The sequence below is a fragment of the Anopheles bellator genome, chromosome 2 (assembly GCF_943735745.2).
Source record: "Anopheles bellator chromosome 2, idAnoBellAS_SP24_06.2, whole genome shotgun sequence".
Taxonomy (NCBI): Eukaryota; Metazoa; Arthropoda; class Insecta; order Diptera; family Culicidae; genus Anopheles; species Anopheles bellator.
Window position 1 is genome coordinate 61,332,127 of NC_071286.1, and position 27,160 is coordinate 61,359,286.

The 27,160-nt window shown below is 46.5% G+C and overlaps 1 protein-coding gene across 1 annotated transcript in view; it reads right to left on the minus strand.

The window, feature by feature from the left end:
* LOC131211184 (protein turtle homolog A-like) overlaps positions 1-27,160 on the minus strand; it is a 130,911-nt gene that overhangs the window by 40,380 nt on the left and 63,371 nt on the right. Inside the window, exons 3-4 of the mRNA XM_058204556.1 lie at positions 15,392-15,506; positions 14,925-15,018 (exon numbers count right to left, since the gene is read on the minus strand). Of these exons, the coding sequence (XP_058060539.1) occupies positions 14,925-15,018; positions 15,392-15,506 (209 nt within the window). The remainder of the gene's footprint in view (positions 1-14,924; positions 15,019-15,391; positions 15,507-27,160) is intronic.

Genomic DNA, 27,160 nt, shown 5'->3' on the forward strand with positions numbered 1-27,160 from the left:
GGGATCAAGCCGCTTCGGGAGTCCACAGAGGTCCGAGGAAGTCCAAGTTGTCGTCTCGTTTCAATAGACCGGTTGCAGTCCACAAAACTCGAACCAATTTAAACCCATTGAAGCGCCGTCAACGAGACGGGACGTTGAAGGAAGAAAGCAAAAAAAAGGCCTGGCCGGAGAGTCCTTTCCGGGATAGGGGGAATTTTAAATCAATGAACGAACCGAAGATGCAGGCGACTATTTGTCGGAATGCTTGTTTGCCCATTCATTATCATATCTTTTGTAAATCTATTTGTGTGCCGTCGTGCTTGCCGGGTGGCTCTGCCTTCGACAGTGGGCCACTGGCGGGCACGATGCTGGGTAAAAACACTGGCACCGGCACCGAGGTCCGAAACCCGTTCCGATGCTCTCCGCTTTGCATAACAATATTTGATCGTTTGCAATTCAGAAGCGAAATATCGTAGAAAACGTAGAAAACGTCGCATAGTGAGGCGCTACGGCCAAGCGACCCCGTTGCTACGCTAACGACTTTATGTTCAACAAAAAGTGTAAATACTCCAAACGCAAGATCGGTTCGGAAAGCAAATACGGAGTACGGAGCTAGTCCGAGTGGCCCGGTATTGAATTTATTACCCACCGCACACTGAAGGAATGATTGCAAAACATTGTGATTGTCTCATAATTCCAAACATAAAACGATGTTTTACTCAGCACGGCACTACAATTTGTCCGTCCGACTCGTCCTTAATGTGCGAGACGGTATATGAACCGCCCGCAGGGTCCGCATCCTTGGCGGTGCAAAGGAAGTTCCGTGATATCATCCGGGAGTGATCAATATCCCGCCGAGTCGTCGAGAAATACTGTCGCTCGGCGTGTGTACGGAAAGGATTTGCATAGCCCGTGTCGGTGTGTGCAGCCAAGGAACAAGTTTATTGGCCAGAATCTTGTTTACTCCGCTTCGGTCCGAGCCGGTGGAGTCAAATATCGATGGATATTGTGCATCCATCGGATCTCTCGTCGATGGCATCTCGTGGAGACGTTCCCAGGCGGCCTGCACCAGGGGCCAGAGAGAGCGAGAGAGAGATAGAGAGATAGAGAGAGAGGAGAGGGATAAGTGATGTTCGTGTGTACAATCCGGCTCAACGGTTGTAGGGAAAAGAGCGGACTTACACATACTTGAAATGGGAAGCATGCCCAAGAGAATCCTTATTTCCCTACCCAGCTGTGCGGCCGATGGAAGTGTCGCGAGGAGCCCTCCCCGGCGCACAGCTGGTTGATTGGTAAGCTTACATTTATCCACACAAATTTCAGAGACCCAATAGACACGCCACAGAGCAGCAACCTGTTCAATCGTTCCCGTTTAGCAGCTGGTCCGGAGTACGCAAAATAGACTAAATTGAGTCGATTTGGGATGATAAATCTATAAATTAAATATTTAAAAAATCAGTAATACTAAAGTAATAATAGACTGCATGTATACAATTGTTAATTACAAACTTGAATTGTTAATGATAGCATTACAATGGAGGTTTTCAAAGAGCTGTTCAGCTGTTCCTTTCAACGTCAAACATTCGCCAACTTGGGGATGGGCATGAACTGCGACGCCACACAAGACATTTTCCCTAAGTATTGCTGCATTTTCCGAAGGTGCACTCGCCGGTGGTAGCTTTAAAAATGTATTCAGCCCTCCGGGATCCCTTTTCCGCGAGACACCTGCCCATGTGACCCGAAGTTTACGCTTCGAATCCTTTCCGGTGTTCTTTCTCCCGGAACTCTCTACAGGCCGTCGGGGTCCAGTTTGTTCTGATTTGTTGCTGTTGGTGAGTGTATGTGTGCGAGTGTTTACTCGTGTGCCGTTACCGATATTTTAAGTCTAGTATTAGATGAAGCTGTCTGAGGGCATGAAATATGCATACAGCAACTAACATTTGCTTTGAGCAAAATGGTGCACCTTAGGCCACCGCCGCCGAAGCTTCGTGATGGGCTTTCCATAAGCCTGTACGGTGAGGCTTGAATTTTAATAGTTGTATACTTTACCGAACATTTTCATATCAGAGGTGCAAGAGGGTTTGGAAGTAATCCGAAACGCGAAGTCTGCCAACATCGAGGCACGGTGTTTTGTTAGTTCGGCCGGCCCTTTAGTTTGAAGCTACTTCAGCGTGGCCATAGATAATTGGATCGAACCGCTTTGTTCGCTAGGTTTAATTGAAAAGATATTGAAACATGTTGATTTCATCCTTAATTGGCTGTCTAGCATATTTCTAGTGATATTCAATGAATAGATGCGGTAACGGTAACAGCTCTTGAAGTGTATGCACTCACAATTATGTGTTACTCGTATTTCAGTAACACAGTCATTTTACTGTTTTTTCTATTACGAACTAACATCGAAACTCAATAAAGGCATCCACTTTGATGACTCTACCGGTTTTGTTCGCGCTGTTGGTTTAGTAGTGCTTATTTAATTAGTACTGCTTGAGATTATTTTGCTGTTTAGAAACAATTATCTTCGTAAATTCGGTTGGATGCGCTAATTTTCGAAATGATAAACAATAAAAACTCTTGGACATGATCGGATGAAATATTGATCTATATTCACAACGTGAGTCAAGCCATTAAATCAACGTTAAAACTGAAGGTCAAACATCATTTGGCAATTCGCACTACCATTCGGCTGATTTGCATTCCTAAAAATGGTCGAAATTCTTAAAAGATTGAAAGTGATTTAGGTTTACCATAAGCTGGCGTTTAGAACGCACGATCGTTACTGAACCGACCACTCACCACTCGGAAACCGGTATGGCGAGGTTCGCTGCGCATCTTCAACATACCGGTTCCGATTTCGCGTATTTTTACCCACAACAAACGATCAAACGATGGCAAATGACAGCCCGGTTCAACGTGCTGCTCTATCCGAAGATCCAAAACTGGTTTTTTTATGGTTAAACCCAGCATAGGCCGTCTACCAATACCAATCAGCAGGAGGGCATGCCGAGTCACTGAAATTAGATGATGGCAAACGTGAGTGCGAAGCAAACCGGAGACTGGAGCACGATCTCGGCCCGGCTCTTCCGGGTCGTGTTTTTGTTTTGGTTTGGTGAAGATCGCACATGGGACCGGCTCAGTGTGAAGTCAGGCGTCGGTCAACGTAGTCACGGAACTGTGAACCAGCTCTACGCGTGTAAGGAAACGCGTGGGCCACTAAAAAAGCCTCACACGATATGGGTGGGTCGGCGCGTCTCAAAGAACTGTGGCGTAAAGTGAAGCACTATGTTACCATCGAACCGGTGATCATTTTCTACGTCTTTAGCGTCGTCAGCGGAACAGCTGTAGATGTGTTCGAGTTCGAAAAAGTAAGAACACCTTGCGTGCCCGTAGCATGACCTGGTTCAACAGTTCATGCCGACAGCGGGCAACTAGGCGGGGAGATTCGAACTCCTTCGATCACCTGAACGCCGCCACTTAGGCCACCACCGGCTTATAGATTTCACATTTCCCATCGCACCGCATTGTAGGCGTGCGTGACAAAGCTCGGTGCGGATCTGAGGGTTTGTGAGTTCTTCGTCAAGCTCGAAGATGACAACATCTGCGAGGAGCCAGACGACACGAACCGGACGCTGGCCGGAGTGGCGAACTTTACAGAATTTCGTGACGCGGTTTGCACGGCGCAGCAACAGTCCGCGGGCGCGTTGGTGTTCCTGAACCTGTACCGGAGCATTATCGGTGGGGCGAACAGTGCGGCAGGTCGCGGAATAGCGACGTGACGAGTAGATGATTGATGTGTTTGTTTGTCTCCGCGGTCCATTTTCTTGCAGCGGGGATCGTGCAGGTGGTGGTGCTGCTCTTTGCCGGGAGCTGGAGTGATCGTGTGGGGCTGCGGAAACCGTGTATCCTTCTGCCGATCGCCGCCGACATTGTGGCGTTCGCTGGTAAGTGACGAACGGTTGACGATGCCTCCGAGTGGTCATTTGCTGCAGCTATAAAAACGAGAGTAACTCTAATGATGCCTTAATGACATCACATCATTTATCGTGGCGCGAAGGAATCATCAATCAATGAGGCTCCCGGATGGGCACGCGTTAGTTTACTTAACGTAATGTTGAAGAATCAATTTTCTTGACACGCCGTTTGGCCTACGGCTCAAGATGTGCATAAATTACAGACTTTGACACACAATTTGGGTTAAATTTGGGGGTAAAAAAGGTTTCGTCAACTGAAATACCTAGTAGTGAACGAAGTCCACTAGTAGTCCGAATGTTCCTCGAAATTGAAGACAATTAGAAACCAGTTCTTGGGGCTACTCTGGTTGTTGGAATTAAGCTTGATAATCGTATCGGAATCCTTCGGCAAGACATTGAACAATTGCCATTTTATCGTTCGTCCTTGCAGTCTACGTGGTGAGCGCCATATTTATGCGTGAAGTGCCGCTGGAGGTGGTTGGCATCGTCCCCAATTTAATCAGCGCGATCAGCGGCGGAGTGCCCATGGTGATGACTGGCATCTACAGTTACCTGACGCTGTGTACCGACGAGAAGGATCGCACCTTCCGGTTTGCCTGTACGACAGTTGTGTACGCTACCATACCGATCGTGGCAAACTTCTTCAGCGGGTATCTGTTCAAGTACTTGGGGTTCATCAGTAAGTATCCAGCGCTGAACCGTAGCTACGTTACTAAAGAAAGCCTAACCCTCCCTTAGAACTGTGCCTGTTGTGCATGGTGACGGACACCATTGCGTTGCTGTATGGATTGTTTGTGTTGAAAGAGCCCAAGCAGCCCACTGTGCAGGATAACGGAGCACCGGAGAGCAAGGGTTCACGATGCTCAAACCTACGGCAACTCTTCGACATCCGCCTGGTGGTGGATTGCTTTAAGGTGTTCCTCCGAAAGCGTGATTTCAATTGTAGGAACATTCTCTATCTGACGGTGCTGGCGTACTTTGTCAGCTACGGTGCCCTAGGTGATGCGGGATCGGCCTACATACTGGCGTTGGAAAAGTTCAAGTGGATCACCAATCTGGGCACCTGGATATCGTATGACCTGCTGACGACCCTGCTCGGCACGCTGGCGGTGATGAGTGTCCTCAGCAAACGATTCGGTGTCTCGGACGCATTGATTTGTGTATTTTCCGTGTGCTTCTCGATGGTTGGAAAACCGATCATGGTAAGGAGCACGCGCCCGTCGCTCCGTGAGGTCGCTCGGCGTTAATTGTGAACTTCAAATTGGTTTTTGGGGACGATAGGCCTACGCCGTAACGTTCGTGAAACCGTACCTTTTCTACGTGGCCACCTCCATCGATGTATTCGAGGGGAGCAGAGCGATCGCCATCCGGAGCCTGGTATCAAAGTTGGTCGGCGAGGACGAGATTGGTAAGTTGCGTTGGATCAGTGGATCCTGGCCGGCGGGATAAACACCCTCGATTCGGACGCCATTTTCGAAGGCCACAATCATTAAATTAGCATCCCTCGTCAACGGAATTACAGGCAAAATGCTGGCCATACTGGGTATCGTGGATTCCGTGCAGGTGACCATCTACCCCACGCTCTACAGTGCCGTATACCTGGCGAGCAAGGACTTTTTCATCGGCAGCGTGTTTCTGCTGAGCGAAGGATTCTTGCTGCTCGCACTGGGGATTTATGTGTAAGTTCCAGCCCCGGCCACGTCGAGTGCGCTCAGAGCGTTCCACAGGACGAATGGCAATAAATATATTTATGCCATTGTACCAATTGCACGATGACGATGATGATGATGATGATGGCGGTGACGGGGCTTTCCATTTTCCTTCGTTCGCAGCGCCCTGTACCTGATGTCGCGACGATCCGAGCGTGCCAGAGCCCAATCACCGGCCGCCAAGCAGGGAATCGATAATCCTGCAGTGGATATTACTGCACTTTGATGATTTTATCTGCATCCAGCCACCGTCGTCGTCCAGGTCAGGCGAGGGCGTATTCTTACCGGCTTAGCTCCCGCTCCGGACTGAGCGGCCACAGGAAGGATGCATCTGATTGGACCGGAAATTATTATTTTCCTACCGCGCATCGGTGGCCGCGCGTAGTGATGCAGCGATGGCGGGACGGGAAAAAAAGAACCACGGATTGGAATGATCGAACGCTCGGTCCGACGACGGATGCTCTGGATGCTTCACGGACGGGTGGGATGACATTACCGGCGAGCTGTCTCGCTCAATTTTTATTTTAATGGATGCCGAGTCAGTGCATAAAACAATATCACAAAATCAATTACGCTTCATTTGACGCTCCCGTAGCACTCGGTTACCGTCCGCGGATAAGAAATGGCGCGAAACGAAAGAACGGACGAAACGCTCACTGTGGCGGTTGTGTAATTGTAATTGAATAGCACTATCGGCCACAGCTTGCCAGCGGATCCTGATTGGTTGCGGAGGAAATCGGGCCATTTGGATAGGATTACTCCATTCGTCAACGGTAACTTTACATTCTACGCAATCGAGAATATATTTTCTCTTTGAAGAATTCATTAGCTTCATTGTCGTTTGTTTTGATAATTGTAACGTTGAGTTGGGTTTGTTACTGAACACTTTGTTTTCCAGTTCCTATCCAATCATCCTCCACAAGAGTTCGCGATTCGTGACGAACTGAACTAATGAGCTTATGATATTGTTGGTCAAATGCAGGAATATGTGGTTTTAACCTGCGTTTCACGAAATGTTTATCGTTGGGACTTTGTCTTTAAGGACAGTTGCAAACAATTGTAGGGATCAAAGTGGCATGGTTTTACACTGTAATTGGTTAGTGAAACAAGTGTGTAAAGGGATTGAAATAAACTGTAATAGGAATATCCCGAAATGATTTGACAGTCGCATACATTTTTTGTTGGTTTTGAAAAAAATGGCCATCAAAGTTTTATGATACACCGAAGCCAGCGGCCATTGAACTGTAGTAAAACTTGACAAAAATGTCCTCATTGTATGAGGCGAAAAAGAAACACGGGTGTCAGAAATGTGTCAGTCTAAGTAGGTCCTGGTGTCAGTGAAGAAACGCAACGCCACTGCAACTCCTGCGACGCGGCGGCACTGTTGAAAACTGGTGCTCCTAAGTAGGCGACACTAGCGCCGTCCACTCGAAATGGAATATTTAATTGATGGTAAGGACCATAGAAAATAATTACACCGGCAGCACACGGAAAGAACCACCGTAGCGACGCATCTCCGAATCTCCGCCAACCGGCAGACCGGCCAGACGGCGTCTGGAGAGAAAAGCTATTAAGGATTACGAGAAGGGCCACCTTAAGGTGTCTCTCGGCTACAGCGCCATTTTAGCCTTTTCCGCTTCGCCAATGAAACGCGACAAGTGCGAACGAGACAAGACGTCCCTTTCCGTGCCGCAGACTCAACGCAGACAACGCTGAATCCTCGAGCAGTTTCTTCAACTCGAGTGGCAGCGAGTTTTTGTCCAAACGCCCGACTTTTTTTATGCCCTTCCACACGGTGCACGGTAAGCCGGATTTTTATGGCCGCTATGATGGAAGTTAATAAAAAATTACGATATGAGGACGTTGCCAAAAAGCGCGCCTTGACGCACTCCTCCAGCTAAGCAGGAGGTCGCCAGAAGAAGTTTGACATTTGGCTTGTAGCGGGAGCGGTGGGTTGTAAAAGTTTTGTATGCTTCATCTGTTCGCAGGAGGTATCTATTTTGGGTTGTCCTTATGATTAGCCATTCGGGCGGGGAGCCAACCGGTGCTCGTAACTGTTATTTTCGCGCCCAGTCTAGGGACATTAGGCAACTCGAAGGTCCCGCGCACAAGCGACCATATTTGGGGCAGGAACCGCCCGTACATTGTTGGACTAGTAATTCAAGAAGAAAGTGTGCGTCAACAAAATCGTCCCCCACCGTAATTGGTAGTTAATTTTTCTGCATCATAAACAAGAAATAAAATGCGCAAAATTAAACATGTCCACGGGAACGGGGATTTGTTAGCGCGTCGTCACTCTGTGGGCGCAACTATGACCACTGCACATTGATAATAAAACCAATTTTTGTAGGTGAAATAATTTTTTAACACTTCTTAGCTTATTCAATAAAGGCGTCGGCGGCCATTTGACTCGATTGTAAACCCGAGAATAAGGGAAGTCATAAAAAGAGGGCTTCTCAAATAGAGCGTATGAATTTACTTTCTCCAGTTCTACTTCTCGGCTGTTGAATCAGAGACCCGGACTCTACTCGGGCCGCTCCACCAATCATCGAGCCATCGGAGTACATCGAGAACCATTCGACCAGGAACCGCTAATGAGTGGCAAACGTCAAACGGTGTCAACGGGAACGGAACTAATTAGTTGCAGACGGGAGCCGGAAATGACTTAATTAGGAAAAATGATACCATATTCTGCCACGCGGGGGAGCCGGTGCAGCTGCGACTTCTCAGGGAATCAAACGAAGTGGTGGCACTTCTGTCACAGCGAGGGAGTAAACATTCTGAGTCCAACGTAAACATCAACTAAGCTTGAAAGCTAAGGTTGAAAAGGGGTATGGATCGATGTTGCCTTCATTTACATTTCTCTTCTGACGTTGAATAGAGTTGAAAAGTTTTTTGTGCGAAGTTAAATGATAACATTTTTTCGTGGTTCTTTCGTAGTTCTTTGAAGACTTCTTTTCAGTTTCCTTTCGTTCACTGGCTGACTGTGCAATGTTTTACAGTGTCTTTGCCTTTTAAATGTAAAGAGTAAATTGTTCTATCATTATCGTTACCTTAAAAGAGGAACTTAGAACAATCGGTGCTATTGTAATCGGTGCTAGCTCAGACGACATAATGTTTCTGATTCGTTGTCGTGTTCGAAGGGTTTGTTAATCGAATTATTATAATTTTATGAAAAAGAATTTGAAAAGATTAAGATTGGGGACCCCGGCGACATTTCCTATGCAGATTTCGATCCCATCAGGTGCTAATCAGGTTGATTATGTTGCATGCAAATACGGGCCTCGAGCTTATTTTCTTCCTGCCGGAAGGTTGTCGAGGAACCGATGCTTCGCACTTATCGCTGTCGCATATTCCTTAGAAGCTCCAAAACAGCGCAGGAAGTCTGCAGATCTGTGCAGGAAGGTTCCGTTTTATGAATTTTTCATGCCGTGCTGATTGATGCCTCAGTGACTGGGCCGTGGCCGTACGATGGTGGTGAAGGCTTATCGTTTGGGTATGCCGGGAGCCACGGCCTGGTCGTGGTTTGAAGCTGCCAAAAACGCTAATGCACCTTCGGGAATGAGAGCAGGTGTGATGGGCTCGACTGAAGTGCGTTCCATCAGCGATATGTTAATCGCGTCTCGCGAGCACAGACCTTCCCGTGGGGCCGCAAGGACTTTCTCACTTCCGTTTCGATACCCCAAAGCCTTAACTGTTAAATAATCAAACCATTTGCTAACAAAGCTCTCAGCCGTCCGCACGAAAACAAGTTCATTAATTACGTCTTGTCGATTGCTAAGACCGCCTATCGTTCGCTGTCTCGCTCTCCCCATAGCTCTCTCTGTCTTTCTCTCGGAACCAAACTAACCGCTTCCTGATGGCGCGTTTCGGGGATACGAATCAGTTCGGAGGGCGGTGGCAAATGAATTTCACATTTTCCACCGTTTTTGCTGTTGCCAGTGCCTAGCGCCGGTTGCCACTGCTGCTGCTGCTGCCACGGGTTTCCGCCACAATCGCCAGCATTTACTTATGCAAATGCGCAACACTTTGCGAACAAAAGCAAAGTACGTTTCGGAAGCGCCCACCAGAGGACACCATTTTGTCTTTGTCACGATGACAAATCAATATTTGGTGAAGCGTAAAAATCCGATTGTGGCAAGGAACCGAATAATGCGCTGCTCTTTCGGGGAAAATGATTTACGTTCATTTCCATCTCACTGGACCGGCGAAGGAATGACGGTGACCTCTTCGGAGATCTCAGGGCGGTGACCATGGGGACCGAGGGCCGCCGTGGAAGTTTGCATCAGGTTGTTGGTTTTTCATTTCACCGAAGGAAATTTGTTTAGCGATCGAAGCAGGGGAAAACTTTGTGTTCTTTTGATTATCGTGCCCAGGTCGGAGCGCCGTCTTACAATTGAAAAGTGTGAACTAAGTCGTCAAAGTGAATTGTTTGAACACCGGATGCTGGCGGCTGCCTATTGTATCGATGAAGTTTTCACTTTTGGTATATTCAGTAACGATTCTCGACGGGCAAATCAATTAATGAATTTAATTTCTCAATTCAATTGTCGTAAGAACTAGAGCTTTGTCGAGGTCTTTTATTTTACATTCAATTGACTCTATTGAAGGTTTTGTATCGCTCGCTTAAGATTCAATCAGCGTCATTCGGTTGGAATCGACGTACTTTAAATGGCACGGGAATTTTGAGTCAACTAAGAAGAAGAGACTTAACTCAACAAGAATGTTTTACAATTTTCAACAAGATAACCTTATGATTTAACTTTATAGTCAATAAGTCTTTGAATGAATTGAATGAATGAAATGAACTTTGAATGAAACAGACCTCAGAATGTGGTTATTGTCGTTTAAATTGGTAGTGAGCATACTTCTTCGAGGAAATGAGTGCGGAATGACACCAGCGGTCCTCATCATAATCTTAAACTCATCTTTAGATCGTCGAAGTTGCACGAGTTGTTGCAACATAAACCATAAAGTCATCCCTATCAAAGCGTGTCCTGGGCTGACTTTTTCACCCATCTCGACCGGCTCGTCCCGGAATGAATATTTTACACCCGGCCCGTAACGCCAAGTTGTCGTGCCGTGAAAGCATTTTTCGCCAGAAAGCTCAACAAAGGGAATAATTGATGGGCGCTGTTTGTCGCTTGCTTTAATTTGACACGTTGCCGTGCAGAGGCAAGGTCATCGGCACAGGGGCTATGGCTTATCGATCACTGGGCCGCCGACATCAAAGCCCTATGCAAAACCGAGTACGGTGCCCCGTTTTCTTGTTCCGGTCGGCCACAGTACCACTGCGTGGCCGCCCACTATAACAGGTGCTTAATCTTGACAGTAGCCGTAGCCGCCACTATTTGGCGCAATCCGGACGCTGCGAATGTGAAAAATTCTTACTTCCCGCTGGGCCATTGGGGTTGGCGAAACCGGAAACAGTTGGCGCTGTTGTTGACCCAAAGGGAGCTTCCATTCGATGGTGATTAAAGTACGTCCGAATGGAAAACGGTGTGACCCCGAACGGTGTGCTTGTCGTTGTTGAAAGTGAAGGAAAAAATGGGTTCGCACCAGCGTGGTTGAAGAAAAATGGGTCTAATTAATAAACGCTCTTCGTGTTACGGTCGCTTACGTTCGAGTTCGTGACGATTTGTAAAGGTAATGGTAGCGGACCGGTCCGTAACGACGACGGGAACATGAATACTACGGATACTGCGACAGTAAATCCGGTCGGATCGATGAAGCGTAGTTACGAAATGCGGAAAGTACTATATTGGACTGTTCATTTCATCAATGGTAATAGTATAGCAGAGAACTGACCAAGTGATTTAGAAAGAAATAAGTATTCACAGTATCAAAATACGTTTCAAAAATATTTTCATTTTGATTAATAGTTTTTTTTTAATAATTGGCAACAAAGCAAGAACTGCCTAGTTTTCGTTTTTCATCGTTATTTGTTATTTGTTATATTGTGATTTATCCTACGGGCCGGCAGGCTTAATAGGAAAACATAAAGGATGTAGTATACATTACACATTAGGAAGTTACAGGTTGAAGCATCACAAATCACACGCAAACGGGACCGATCGAATGTACTGACGAAACATGCTTACTGATAAGTCAAAATCAAAATAATGCTACACCTGATTAAAACTGGTTGACATGAAATTCCATATCATGGATTGTTATACTTCAACGTAGGTTTCAAGTAGTTCATTTGTTAACAATTTTTGGCTTATTTTGCATAACAATGTCTCAGAATCAATGCGGCCAAATCATTGGCAAATATGAATCCCACCTTCTGTCAAGGGTCCTTCAGCCATGTTGGTAACGCTGCCTTCAGTTACAACGTCGATGTCGATTCGGACTGCGGCAAACATTGGAAACATTTGTTGCTTACTTCACCGGCTCGAAACGTGTGAGAGAGTGAACGAGCGAATCATCGAATCTCAGGTTTCGGCAGCATAATCGGAAACACACTACATATCGTCCGCGGGGGTACTGTGAAAGCGTACGTCAGCCCCTAAGCACCCAATCGACGATTCCCGTAACCGGGCCGGGCCCGTAAGTGCCCGTTTCTTACCGCCGAAGGTGCGTGGCGGTCAAGTAAGCAGAAATAAAATACACCACGCCAGGCTGTGGAAATTTATGACTTCAACCCCGGGAACCGGAGTAGGATCGGGCGCTGGCGTTTGTTTTCCCGTTCCCGTTTGCCGCCCGGTCCACGGTACGCCGAGCCAAGTGGAATTGGTCATAAATAACTTCCGAGTTGGCGAGAGATGAGCTGGTTAGAGGCTGTAAAAACGTAAACCTGCCTGCGCCGCAGCGCGAAAGTGGCTGAAAATCTTTCACAACCCACTTGACAACACCGTTTCGGTTGATCCCCGTATTCGATTTTTCCGGTAGTGGCGCCCTCAGAGTGGATGCTCGGAAACGCGTGATAAATGGTGTAGGAGAGCGCCCTACGTATGTGTGTGTTTGTGTGCCGAGAAATCCAATCGCCCCCCGGTGGTGTGGCCTGGTGTGGTAATGGACCGCCGGGGCAAGCGAGGCGAACCTTAATCTGCAATGGTTTGTTGGAGGTTCAATCAACCGGAACTGATGTGATCCGAAATTCCGTAAGAAAACCCACGTTTCAGCAGGCTGCCAGCAGGACCGCTGGACTGTGGCGGCCGAGCTTCTAATCCGACTACGGGCCTCAGGAACAATGGACATTGATCGATCACGCATCGCTGAACGCCGCCGTGCGTGGTTCCGGTGGCATTCCGAAGGATATTCGGGTAGGCGCCTTCGCCACCGCCGGGCTGTTGCAATGGGGCTGAAGGCAAATTTATGGTGTGCGAAAGCGGCCACGATTAGAGACCAGTTTAATGTCGGTGACGTCGAATCCGCTTCCCAGGGCAATATCTCGAGGAGAGCCTCAGCACAAAGTGTTCACACGCGGGGCTGGGCGCTCTAGTGATTCCCGGAAAGACACAAAGCACATCGGACCAAGGATCAGGACCGGACCGTCAGTTGTAGCGAATAAATTGTTTAGAAAATATCTACTAGGTCCACGGGTAATGGACTGCCATCATCCCCGGGACACAATAATTTCACCAAAGATTGACCCGGCGAACACCTCAACCTGGCTGATAATTTCATTCGACCTTTTCAATGTTTCGGGTGTCCCCGGCATACATTCCTCGACTTGGCTGAGTCATTCTCCGAAAAGGTAGTTAGTTCTAGGTACCAGACGTGAACCAAGTGGGCCACCACTGCAGCACCGTCACAGCACGGCACGGAACCAGCTCAACCGAGCGCGGGGGATAATTGTGGACAATAATATGCTTATAATGTTGCAGGCGCCATGCAAAACCACAGCGGCCCGCAGGCAGGCGTCAAAAGCTGATTGGCTTTAATGGCAGTCACGCTGACACGCTGCAGCTTTTATCGTCTCTCGGATCCCAGCCGACCCTGTAATAGGCGATTTTCGTGACAGAAGCCACGAACTGGGAACTGGGCTGTGGTTAGTCATAAATTCGCCGTTCCCCGGTCCCGCTGTGAAACGCTGGAAAGTCACGAGCGAGCAGCGGCACGAAACTGTATCACCGAAGGAATGCGAGTCGGAGGCCCGATCGGAGGGTGTGCAGCGTTTGCGTTGTGTGAAGTTGAACAAAATTGAATTAAATTACTCATAATTTGACAGTGCAATAAAGTGACACGAGCATCAATCCACGGGATCCCTTCCCAACAGCGAACTTTCGAACGGAGGGAGGGTTGTGATTGTAATTTGCCCGCTGTCCTACAGTTCCATCAGGTCACCACCCCCCGGGGTGACCGGTGAGGTCGGCGGCGCTGGGCTGGACTAATGAAGTATGTACTGAAGAAGCTGGTTCATCCATCGACATCAACTTTGATCAAAGTTATTTTAATGTAATTGTTTTTATTGTGCATTCTGACAGTGAGACTGACAGCTAGCCGAACATACCACCTGCTGTCAATTTATAGTCGAAACAGATCTTACATAAAAAAGTTCGAACTATGAATAACGATGGAAAAATATGATTACTTCCAATCGTTCCGTTCAATGAGTATAGTGGAATTATTAAACAGACATTGTTGAATGTAAAATTTGGAGCTTAACGTCAGTTTTCTTATTTCGTTTTAGTTTGGTAACGTTTTGATCGCGATTTTGGTTCTATTCCGTAATCTAATTAATTGAAATATATTTTGTGTGAACGAAGGCTTTCGACTGCGAGCGGTGGAAAGGTTCCCTGAAGGAGGTAGAGACCGTTCGGCGGTTGTAGCCGGATTAAGTAAGCAAGTAAAAATTATGTTTAATGGAACCTTTAATGAAGCGATTTAGTTATGAAGAAGTAATGGAAGTAGCAGTAAGCAGCTACACTGTATTTTGCGGAATTGTAGAATAGGCAAAAATCTGCTTTAAACTTTTCATAGTTTACAGCAACAGATAAATGTTATAGCCCATCAAAAATTTAATCAAAAATACAGCGCAATATTCGTTTTTGAATTGACTCTGTTAAATTCACCGAAGAAACTAACATTTTTGAGTAAAGAATCCGTTGGCTTATAGATAAAAAAATTTCCACAATTTTCTTTTTCACACCTGCACATTAGTAAAGGCAATCGGTGTTGCATGAAATATGCAAACAAGAGACACGTGGTTATAAAGTACGCGCAAAGCGTCCGCGTACCGCCCTCAAACTGACGAAAAAAAGTCTAACAAAATATAGCGAATCACCCTTATTTGTGCAGCTCGCTTTTGGGTACTTACTGATGATGCTTAGATTGTATCGAAAGCTCTGCGTTTGACTGGTGCGAAAGTCAACCCGACAGCGGTAGACACCCTCGTCATGGCGGCGGACGTCCTAAGCAAATATTGGTGCACAATGCCGTCGTCGTCGTGGTACCGATTCGGGAACGCGCCACACGATGAAAGCAAGAAACAGGATATCAGCGTTAAGTGTTTTCAGCACATTTTTCGTCAGGAAAAACAGAAAACGGGTGATGGAGAGAAAAATGGAGTTGGCGAACGGAATGGGATTGGCAGTGATCAAAACCGCCACTCAACAGAAGAAGTTGTTTTGTTGATGAAGGCGGCGGAATTGTTTCTTGGGTCAGGGAGCGACTCGGGACAGGAACGCTGGGATGCGGAGGAAATTAAACTGGGGTGTAAGGGAAACTGTGAGCCGTTACCGTGCAACGGGGGAAAACAAATAAAGGATGTCGGCTGATACATACCTGAATATCGAGCGTCGCTGGGTCGGTGTCGGTGTTGAAGTGGGCCCGCGGACCGAAGATTTCTGGCGCTGACCAGTGTCGCGCCTGCTGTAGCGGTTTCCCCCGTACGTCGAAGCTGCAAAGAAAGGATTAAAAAAATAAATTTCAAGATTACCACGCCTTGGTAAACAACACCTGCTCATGCGGCGCCGGCTGACATGGATATGACATTAAGGAACCGTTCCGTTGGCGTTTTGGGCACGTGAATGTTGGAAATGCTTGAGATGTGACTTGCAGAAAGGGCAACATTACTCGTATCCCTGTCTACTAGGCGTATCAAACGTAGAATTATGGCCTCGCGCACCGAAAAGCGATGCTCCAACGTGACGGTGATAATCCTTCACGAAGGCGAAGAGAGCGGTTTTGTTAAGATTATCCAAAACCAGGCACCGTCTCATCCTCTTTTTTAGGGTATTTTTGGGGATTACAACCGTGGAATATTCCAAAACATGATTTAAAATGTCATTGCCTTTGAGTAAGAAGCGATTCGTGCCCTGCATTTTGGAGAATTTTGAATCAATGTGAGTTATGAAAGATGGTTGAGTATGTTTAACCAGCCTTTTTTAAATCTTTCTTCCACAAGGTGCATGGGCTTATCGTTTTTTGAAACTTTCCTCAGTCAAACATCGGCGAAAGTAATTTGATCGTGTAACATTCCTGCTTCGGTCCGAATACCCAACAAGGGCCCACATTCTCCAAAAGATTTTAACCCCGAGCTGTTGGGGACGTTGACGCTTCGCTCGGCATTGATGGCGCTACGTATCAGTAGCGTTGGAGGAGTGAAAAAGTTGTCACCATCAGCGGCATGAATTCCACAGCTTAACCCCACCGAAGCTCCGCTTCACCGAAGGCATCGACGCCAACGCGGTGTCACCGATGGTGTAGACAATGTCGACCCACCTAAGCAGACGAGTGGCATCATTATGGTGGCAGGGCCTCGGGAACCTGATCGCTGAGCCACTGAGAAGAGGCAAAACGATGGCTTAATGACGGAGCAATTAAGAAACGTGTGTATGAGAATGGCACCGCTTTGATGACACTAATTGCTAAATAAATTTATTAAAACTTTATCGTGTATCCCACAGACCGGCCCGCCCGCCCGAGATTCGGCGCCTGCCAATGACAGCCGGTGCGAAGGTGTCTCACTCTTGCCGTGAGCTTTGTTGTGCTAACCTTCAGCCCGGGTGTATGGGCATCCCGAAAATAAAAGGGGGCTCGCCGGGTTGGCTCGTCAATTTGCGGAAAGCTACTAAGGATAGTGAGTCGATGTACGGCAAATAAGCTACAATATCAGGGATTTTCGCACCGCTTCTTATCATTGATGGAGGCGCACAGCAACCAGGGAGGCCCGAGCCGGAGTATGCTAATGAGAACCGTGGCGAAGCGGTGTGTTTGCCCGTGTGTAGCGCTGCTTTCATTAAACGCTTGCATGTTTTGGGAAAAAGGGTTGGATTAACCAATCGTGTTAATTGCATCGTATCACACATTTCTGATAGGCAGCTTTCGCCGACGGTGTCACGATGACGGCGGTTTTACATGGCAAAGAAAGACATCGAATGGGACTGCTTTGGGAAGGCAAATTGTAATAAGCCCAATCAAAACCGTACTCTATAAATTTATTCTATCATAAAATGTTGTATTAAATAAAACGTCGGTGCCGAAACTGGAGTAATATCGTACCTTTGGTATTAAGTGGCTCAAAATAATTGATAATTCGAAAAATGGAGGCGCCTGGTTTCTTACGAATCTTCAGAAATGGAGACGCCTGGTGGCACGTAAATTTTATTACCGTTCTCCGTCGGATGGATATTGACTTTCATGGAAGTGCGCCTTAGCAGCTTTTCGTAAAACTGGGGCAACGTCGCAAACAAAGAGCTGCTCGGCTTACAGCGCCGACGACGGCAAGATGGCTAAGCCACGCGTCGTGCGCGACTTTTGACTAAACTTTTCGGCGCCACTCCTCAGACGGCAGCCATTCCAATGATTCGCGCTACTTGACGCGCGCCCCATTACGGCGTGTGACACATATTAACGCGTTTCGCATTTGCCTCTGAAAAGAAGCGGGTTATCAGCGACCGTATCGACACACGGTGCGTGCGAACGGTGAAGCACACTGAAGGACAGCTGATGACATTTATTAAATGATTTATGTTGTTCGAGAAGTGTTTACGAGAAGTTGGCACAAATGTTGTTTCGGAGTTGCGTTGTTGTGCGAAAGTTGCGAGTGGCAAGGGTCGTAACCCTGGCTGACGGTACGATTTACAGCTCGGTGGCCAAAAAGGACAAGATGAGCGCGTAATTTGTTTCCCGTCACTGCGACCGCTGCCGCCGAAACGTGAAGTCGACAAGGCGTGCGCAGAAGGAAGAATGATGGATGAGTGAAGCGGAGTGCTGTGCGTATCACATGCTTCGTGAGCTTTCTTCGTGAGCGTGAAGGAAGTGTTGATTTTCTTCGAATTTCACACTGGCTCGAGGCAGAACGCTTGGGCGTGAGTGAAACGGCCGCATCGAGAGATTGCTTTCAGCGAAGGTAATATCCCGACGATCAAGTGATTGATGGTTCTAATAAGGACCTACGCTGTGTACTGGCGATGCTGGACAACGGAATATGGACAAAATGTGTTATTATTCTTACAATGGCGATTTTTTGTTATGAAATGGGCACTGATAACCTTGCCCAACGATTCGTGGAGCTTTAAAAAGAATTTATTTTTGTTGTGTATTTTTGTTTACTGCTCATAGTGCATTGATTTCAAGGTAATGGCGTAAGGAATAGGAATAGAATAAGCTTGAACGTAATTTGATCTTTTGTATAATTAAAAAAATGTTTAAGAAACTAATGAAAATGTTTCTTCAAATGTAAATAAAGTTATCTCATAAGATGTTATGTTTGAAATTATAATTAAACTCAAATGGAGCAACTGAAATGAAAAGTAAGCAGAAACCCGCTAGAGAATGCAATCACAATGCTGCAAAATCAGTTTCTAAAGTATTCATAAGCGTACTGAAAGCTGTTTTGCGTCCATAACCGTTACTATGTGGCCATTTGCTTCTCAAGACTCTGTTTAGAATGCCCGAATCAACTCGGCGCTCACCGTTTCTGCTGTAATTTTGCGCATTCAACCAACCAGCGCAGGTTCAAGTCGAATGGAAAGCTCATTACATGGGAAATGGCCAACAAGGAATGCGGAACGCAAGTCCAAGCATCGTCGAAAGATCGAATAATCGCTGAAAGCAAGCATTCGATGGCAGTCCGCCATGCCCGCGAATCGTGCAATTCAAGGCGAAGCAATCAGAGCTTACCGACCGAACCGACGATGTTGAAGTCACGAGACCCACAAGGCACGCGCAACTTCATCTTGTTGCGAGCATAGCGCAAGGCGCACATTACGGCGAAACGAAAAGAAAAGCACTGCCGAAACACGAATCAAGTTTTCCGGCGATTCTTTGTTCGCGGTGAGTGATTCCGTGGTATTTCCGGCTCCCCGGCATCGTTTGTAGTGAGCTCCGGCGTTCTTGAAGTGTTCGTAGATACGGTTTAGCGAGCGAACGAAATTAATTATACTTATACACGCATTCGCGGCGCTGAAACAAATTTTTATGCTCCAACCCACCGGAGCTAGCGTGTCGCTGTGCCCAGCAAGCGGAACGGAGATCTTTCTTTGTTCCGCCCGATTACAAAATTCCACCTACATAGGTGAGGAGATGTTAATTGGTAAAATCAACATGACTGCAGCGCCCATGAAAACGGAAATGTACAAAAAAATAAACACCAGCCCATGATACCATGCTCGCGGATGATGCGCCGAAATCGGAAAGATTAAACCGCGATTACTCGCATCGTTGAGCGAGGGAATGAGTTTTTTGGAAGACATAAAAGTGGGCCAATTTTGTGTCGGAAGTGGGCCAGCGTGATAAACTTAAGGCAGTTCTGCTGCTGCTGTTGATTGATTGTTTAGCAGAATTCAGGGGCTACGTAAATATATTTTGAAATGCCAAGTAGAGCGAGGAATTTTATTGGTTCCAAGAATGTTTCAACAAACGGTAGGTTCCCAGACAGCGAGGAACTCTGCTTTAATTCAAATTAAATTTGGTTCAATTTTGTATTGAATTTAAATGAGCATTAGTGTAAAGCCTTAATGAATCACAGTCTAAACTTATTATGTCTGTTAGCCATAAGCATTTAAAATCACACTTCCATTTTTTCGGGTATTTGGAACATTACAATTGCGTTATTACAATCTAATTATATAACGCTTTCATAAGATGGCCTTTTTCTCGTTTTTGTATACGAAGCATTTGAAAACAGTGTTCAAATCTGATTTAAAAAATGCGATAAAATAAACGTCCATCGTTTAAGACATTCGTGCATTTTTCACAACAGCTCAAAAAACCATTTGTCAACAAAACCGCTTTTCATTTTCATCGCTTTTTTGCAGGGTCAGCTGAAAACCGTCATCACCAAAAACTCTTACCCCGGGTAACTCATCGCGGTTATGCAAAGCTGTCTTATGCCGCGCAGAAGGGCATGAGAAAACTATGGCACATCTGAGTGATGTCCGGTGGATAGGACGAGCTACGGAAGATGAGTGCCGGCGGTTTTGTAAAATATTCCACCATTTCCGGTTCGTCGGCACGGCTTTCACAGAGGCGCGTTATGAGCTTGTTGAAAAAGAAAAGCTGTTCGAGCTTTACGCAAGAAATCGGAACATTCCGTTGGCGCAGATTGTGTGACGGTTCCTTGGTATGAAGACAGAGCAGAAGAAGAAAACGAAACGTGACGACCGTGGCTGCGGTTTCGTTGTGTGCTTCTTGTTATGTTTTAATTATGTAAATGTACCATAATCTTCTGCACAACGTGGATTATAGCGATGGCTTTCGTCGCCCCCCATTAAATAGGCAAGAGCGGGCCGAGCGTTGCCGGTTGGAAAGATTTAGAAAGAAGTTAACTTTGAACTTTCCTCCGACGAAGCTAGGCGTTGTGGTTGTAACGGCCTGCGGTGGCGAAGGGTTTGGAGTACATTCGGAACAGCTAGCCAAACGAGCTGCTTACTTTCGGTGGACTACATAGTTCTTGGCGAAGAAAAATAGGAAATGTGGCGTGCTCGAGTTACACTGAAAAGTCTTGCTATGGAGCAATGATCTTTACGGGGCACACAATGGGTTAGGGTAGAGTTTGCGAGTCGTGAACCAAAATCGGTTATGTTAATACAACCGATTACAACCAGTCCGCGGTTGTTGATTTTGGAGAAGGAAGGTGAGAACAACTTTTCATGGTCCTATCGATTACCTGTTATCATTTCGTTGAAATCCACCATAGAGCAGTTGTTGACAAAGGATAAGCTCAGTGATTACAATTTACAGACCACGCAACCATCCACGTCAAGTTCTTGTTTATTCATCCGACGTAAAACACGTTACGGCGATCCCTTTTTCGACAGATGAAACTGTAATCCCAGCAAGCCAATGGAACATTTTTTGGAAAATTTGGCATGATCCACTCGTATTAAAAATATAACCAGCATTTAACTAATAAGAGCACGATGCACGACCTACCGCATTCACTGTTGAACAATTTTTTCGCGGGCACAACGGTTCGGTTTGATGGGAATGCATTTGTGGCATTGTTTTTCGCTCTGCAGAAAGCTTTAAACGGACGACGATGAAGATTGAACAAAACTGCTTCTGCACGGAGAAAAGCCAACTCAACAAATCATCTATTGCTGGGCGCATGCAATCATTGATTAACATGGCAACCTGAGGCATGATTTGCAAAGATGGAAAAAGTGTGACATTATCCGATTATCAACCGGTTATGAAACGGTACGGAATCGTTTGTGAAACGGAACGAAGTTGTTGAGAAGTTTCCTAACCGTTTTCGCAACGGTTAGGAAACTTCTCACCTTTTACCCTGTGAATTATCCATTACGAACTCATGGAAATGACGTACCAGGCGAACCTGTGCAAACATCGATTGATATGGTTGGACCCAGCAAGGGCTACAGTACGTAAAATGTGTAAATATCATCCTGCAGTACCCCAACGCACGATCACACTTGTGATTGGATCCTTCCGATTACTATTTTTTCAGTCGATAGCAGCCAGAGCAAACGGCAAGAAAAAAAACAAACAACTCAAAACCTAGAGGACCTCTCAACAAAACCAACTTAAACCCCCTGTTCGCCTTTCAAATCTCAGCATATGTTTGGCGTAAACGAAGCACGAGGATTGCTGAACATACTTTTTCATATTTTACAAGATCGAAATGAACTCCCTGAATCTAAGCAAACGACGTACCGCAACATCTTAAACGGCATGTTTCTGATAAAAGGATAACGACATTTTTTCTGTGCCTTGTAATAAAAACTTAATTTCCGCCCCGACGCAGGTTCTAAGAGGCTCGAGCAAAACGTAATCAAACGAGGAGCTTCCATTATTGCATTAGTAAACATTTAATACTCCCTGCGTGCATGTACAGCCTGCGAGACGTGTATCAAATTATCTTTTATTTATTCAAACCACACCGAAACCCATCGCGGCACTTGCGATTCATTAGACGTAAAATTCATCTCGCGTCATTAAACCAATCTTTTAATGTTATTTCCGGTTTTTGGGCCAACCTCATCCCGTTAAATAACTTGCCAGCTTCGGAGCGTTCGGTACACCGACGGCGGCGGCAGGTGGGTTGAGTCACTTTTGTCACGTTAATGTTGACGTACCGCTTGTGCCAACAAAACCCAAAGGCTGCTGGCTCACGGTGCATACGGTTGCCAGCTGAACGCACACGTTCAGTGGAAGCAAGGGACCCGGCATCAGGTCCTTGCCGCATCCTGAGAAGCGACCGAGGTACGCACATTCCCGAGTGTCTCTATCACGTCACATCATCTCGTGCAACGGGGAAGGCTCATTCATATTTCCGTTCCAAACCACCAACGTAGCCACCATCCCATGGCTTCCCGGGTCTACCCAGCCTTTGTGCGGCCGGCATCGCCCCCTGGAACGACCGCTCCAGCAACCAAGGGGCCTTTTCAGCAGCTTTTCAACCATTCAATGGGACTTCAGCCGACTTCAGATCAATGAAACGGAGGGGCTGGACCAGGGGCTGAGAGTGAGGAAAATGTCGTCCTTAAAGATAAGGTAACATTTCGCTGCCTCTCTCATTTCTCTCTCCGTGTCTCACTCAAGTACACTCCGCAAACCTGCGGATAAGTTGATTTGCGAAGCGGTTCGTGGGCACAGGATGAACCGAAAGTCCTCCGTCGCGCATTTCATCGCTCTTCCGGCGCCTCGGTGCCCCCGAAAGGCACGCTAATGGAGCCACGAGGTGTACCCCTTCAGACATGATGATGTACACATTCTGACACATCGCTCCGCACGCCGAAACGGCACATTCACTTAAACGCTTCAATACGGGGCCGTTGGGTCCTCCGTCGTGCAAACACATCGGTATCCTTCGACACTTCACCGTCACCATCGTCGTCGAGAGATGGTCTCTTTGCTGATGACGATAAAAAATCCTTTCCCAAAGCAAGAAAGAGAGAGAAAGGGAGAGCGAGAGACAGAGCAAGAGAGCAGAAAATGGGACTTCCGGTGAAGAGCGCGGGGTTTTAGAAAATAGCGAGTCTCACCAGGGTCCATAGCGAGAGCGAAACTACGGTCTAAAGAACGACCCGGACGATGGAGGCCGGCGTCTTCAGATTTGCATAAATATTTATTTACACCAGTACACCAGTACATAATTTAATCCTCATTTCAACGCTTTATTGCATCAACGGCGACGGCGGAAATTAGGACGGCGAGGTACGGGAAGTGCTCCTATGAAAGAGATATCCGTTTTCTCGGTGGAAAACACAGGCCGCAGGCTGGTGAAAGTAAACATAGATGAGAAACATGAAAAATGGCTCCTCTTCTCTAAGTGCCGATCCTTACGCCTGGGGGGAAAGTATTCCGTTTTTTTTTGCGCCGCATGTTATCGGAAGAAATTATCCCATCTATCCCACCTACTCGGCAGGAGAACACGCGTGGAAACGCACCTATTTATTTATACTTGGGTCGTCCATAAAAGGAGCCCAGTGCTAAATCATGCGAAGCGCGAATTTTAGGGATAGCTTTTTGGCACAAAATGTTGGTCATAAAACGGCAAATTTGGCGAGCGTGCTTATTTGGAAAGAATTGATCAAACGCAGTACGAACTGCTGAATAAAAGCTTTGTGAAAATGTGTAGTCAATGGATTGGGGCGAGCTTCGGTGATTGTTGATCCAAATTTTATTACATATGACTTAATCACATTATTTAGAGCCATTATTTTTGCAGTCATTTGTAAGGTATGATGGATGATAATATTTGGCCACACATTACTTGTTTCAATAATTATGTTGTAAGCAACACAAATAGACGCGGAAGTTGCTCTGCAACACTCTACGCAGCGCCAGTTTCGTTGATTTTCCGGTTAACCCTTAGATTTTCGACTATCCGACAAATGTTTTGAAAATGTTAAAATAAAATATCCTTTTATGCTAGATGTAGCCTTAGTGCCTAAGTCTGTGTATTTTTCGAAAATCACATAAAATAACTTCTACTCTTCATGAACACTTGCATGGCCTTTTCAAGGCGTTGACCTTATGCGAAAGCCAGCTAAACGACCTTCCGTGGTTTCAATTTGAACCAACAGAATAAAAGCTAACTATGGGAGCAAATTTCCAAAAGATATCAATCGCCCACTGATCTTAGACATATTACAAAGTAACTTTCAGGTCACTGTGCCCTCTTGTTCCGCACAATTCGTCCGGGTTCGTCCCACGCATCAATTCCCGCATTCAAATTTGCTCCACCTTACGGTGGGCTCTACTGCTGAACGTTGCTATTTTCGTGGGAAATTTGGACAAAAGCAGCATAAGAGGGTCAACGGCGCACCATTCTCAGCTGGACCCCCGAAAAATACCGAATATAGGTCCGTTCCAGTGTGACGTCCATTCGAACGGTCTTCAAACCCCGTTTCGCAACCCGTTCTTCGGACGTGGTGGGCGAAAGGGTAACTGTGGGAGGGAAAATTCGGAACCCGAACGGGTGGGTATTCTTCGTCCTTCACGAATTTACCATTCTCCCTGAAGGCCTTACCCTCTAATTTTGGGACAGCATGTGTGTGTTCGTGTGTGTTTTTGGGAGAAATTGATAAACATGTGAGCGACTGTTGATAGCAAGGGCATCAATTTTCTGGTACTTGCCAGCCCTTCTCGGGTCGGTCCGATGTCCGGATCGGATCGATAACGGGAGTCTCTGGTTGGCCCGTTCGGACACGGGCGCCGAAGCCCACTACCGGTCCCGGGCAACCTTGCTTGCGGCGAAGGACACTTAGGACATGAGAGTGTCCGGTGATGATCCTTACCACCCGTCCGGAAGGGGTCCCGTATTTTAAGGTTCGGCCGGATCGGAAAACCGCCCGGCAGACCCGGGGCGTTCGAGAACCGTATGAATGAATGTATTGGCGAAAATCGCAATTCGGTCAGGTTCCAATCAGTCCACAGCTTGGTGGTGGTGATTTGCCACCCGCCGCTTTACATGGCTCGGGTTGCCGTTTCCTGCGCAACGGACCCGAAACGAAGCAGCTTTCGAGCCGAACGGGAATGTTGGCAGCGTAAGCGTATTATCATGTCTCCTCGGGCGAACATCCAGCCATCCAGCTGGTCGCTGGAGAAACAAAATGCTTCGTTCTGGTACGTTTCGCTTTGGGTTGGGTGGTATTTGTTTGCAAGACATATTTCAGATCAATCGTTCCCGAGGCACAGTGCTGGCCTCTGGAAAGGTGCGAACCGTGTCTCACAGTTGTGTGCCTTGTTGAGCATGTTTTTACAGGATAAGCATCCGGTACAAGAATTGAAATTAACCGACATCCGGAAATGTCGAAAAAAATTCTATGTTTCTTTGAAATGAACAATGTAAAGGTTGTGCATTTTTGATATTTTTTTTCGGAAAGGCATTTTGACAGATTTGTAACCAAATTCCTGCCACCAAATACCAAATAGGTACAAGTACATTCGTTTAGTTATTCAATAGAGTTACTGTTGGTTTTTGTAGCAATCTTCTGGAAACAGCCAAAATATTCTCCCAGTTAAAAGCGAGCATCCAGCGGAACACGTGTCTCTCGGAATGCCTTCATTTAAACATTCGCCTTCGTTATTTCGAAATCAAAACCTTGTTGGGCTGACGTCGTACTCTAATGGCTTTGGTGGCGTTTTACTACTTTAACGTTATATTTTTACATTCTAAACCGAAAGAACTGCCAGCCACTGTCCTTCGTTAAATTTAAGCTTTCGGGTCGTTGGTGGAGGATATTCGATTTATGAAACGTTTTATGTTTTTTTATGTGAAATATGCAGAATATGCATTGCCGGTGTGCTTTTATATCGACTGGCTTCCGAGTATTGTGCCACAAATCCGGGAAAGGATCGAGAAGGATAGGTCAGGGGATTGGCCCCGCAAGCCGTTCCCACACCTCGCCGGGGGATGGTTTTTGCATGTTGAAACGTTTGCCTCCGTCAAACGATTTCGAATCCTGGCGAATGGCGCTGTGGCCCTTGGTCTTGGCCACAGTGCGCCACAGTCTTCCGGTTTTCCGGAGGGCACACCCGATCCGACAGTTGAATTCGGAGATTGTCACCATATCGTCACCAGCACGGAGGAGTTTCGCAGTCGGGCTTTATTGCGCAAAATCTAGCGGTGCACTGGTGCGAAACGGTGCCAAGGGATCATGAAAATAAAATTGAAAAATTTAAGAAGCCACAATGAATTTATGAATATCAAACGAACTGCGCGGTGGCGACCAACGCGATGACGTATCCTTTCGACGAACGTCGAAAACGTCGTTAAGGTCGTGCATAGCCGTACGGGTCCTTGCAGGGCGCTGGTGTCTTCCGGTGAGCCCGCCGAGCTGGGCGAACGATGACGCAATTTTAGAACCGGCTCAGTGAAGCGTGCATCACTAAAGCCCGCTCGTGGCGCGACATGCAACCGAGCCAAGGCAGTTGATTGGATGTAAGACTTTATGGATATTTATAAAGCATCGGCGAGGTCGGGGGCAGCCTGTCCTTGCGTTAATGTCAACTCACTCATCGTTTGTTTATGTTAAAGATCCTTCACCAATGCTCTCGTAGTGGAATCCACCTATATGGAAGGTTTTGATAACATTCAAATGCTTCAAACTAGACAAAATTAAAGCATTACTTCAACATAGAGGAGAGACAGTTTTCAAGGATATTCCCTTTTTTCCGTATTATTCTTTTAACGGTATTTTTAATTCTATCCCCATTGGCCATACGTGAACTTATAGTAGAGTAATTCAGCATTTAAAATATTTTTAAACTTTCGAATAGTATGAGAGAGCATGAATATTTCAACGATGCAACGGAAAATAATACCCCCCCAAATGGTGAAAAACGGTAGAAAGAAAGAGTAAACTTTTAAGAACCCAACGTCACTGTTGACCATCCAAAGGCCAATCCCACAGTGTACATCATCAGTGGCATTATGTCGCAAAAGCATCGACTCACGCTGACGCTGGCGTTCGGGAGCACATTGGCGATTGCTTAATTTCTCGTAAAATAGCCAAGCCGGCGGCAGGTCGCACCAACTTGGTCCACTAATTACCGCGAAATGAATCGACGGAACCGGTTCTGCATCACCACTATTAATTGCTACTAAATGGCAATTAGCGCCACGGTAGAACCGTTCTG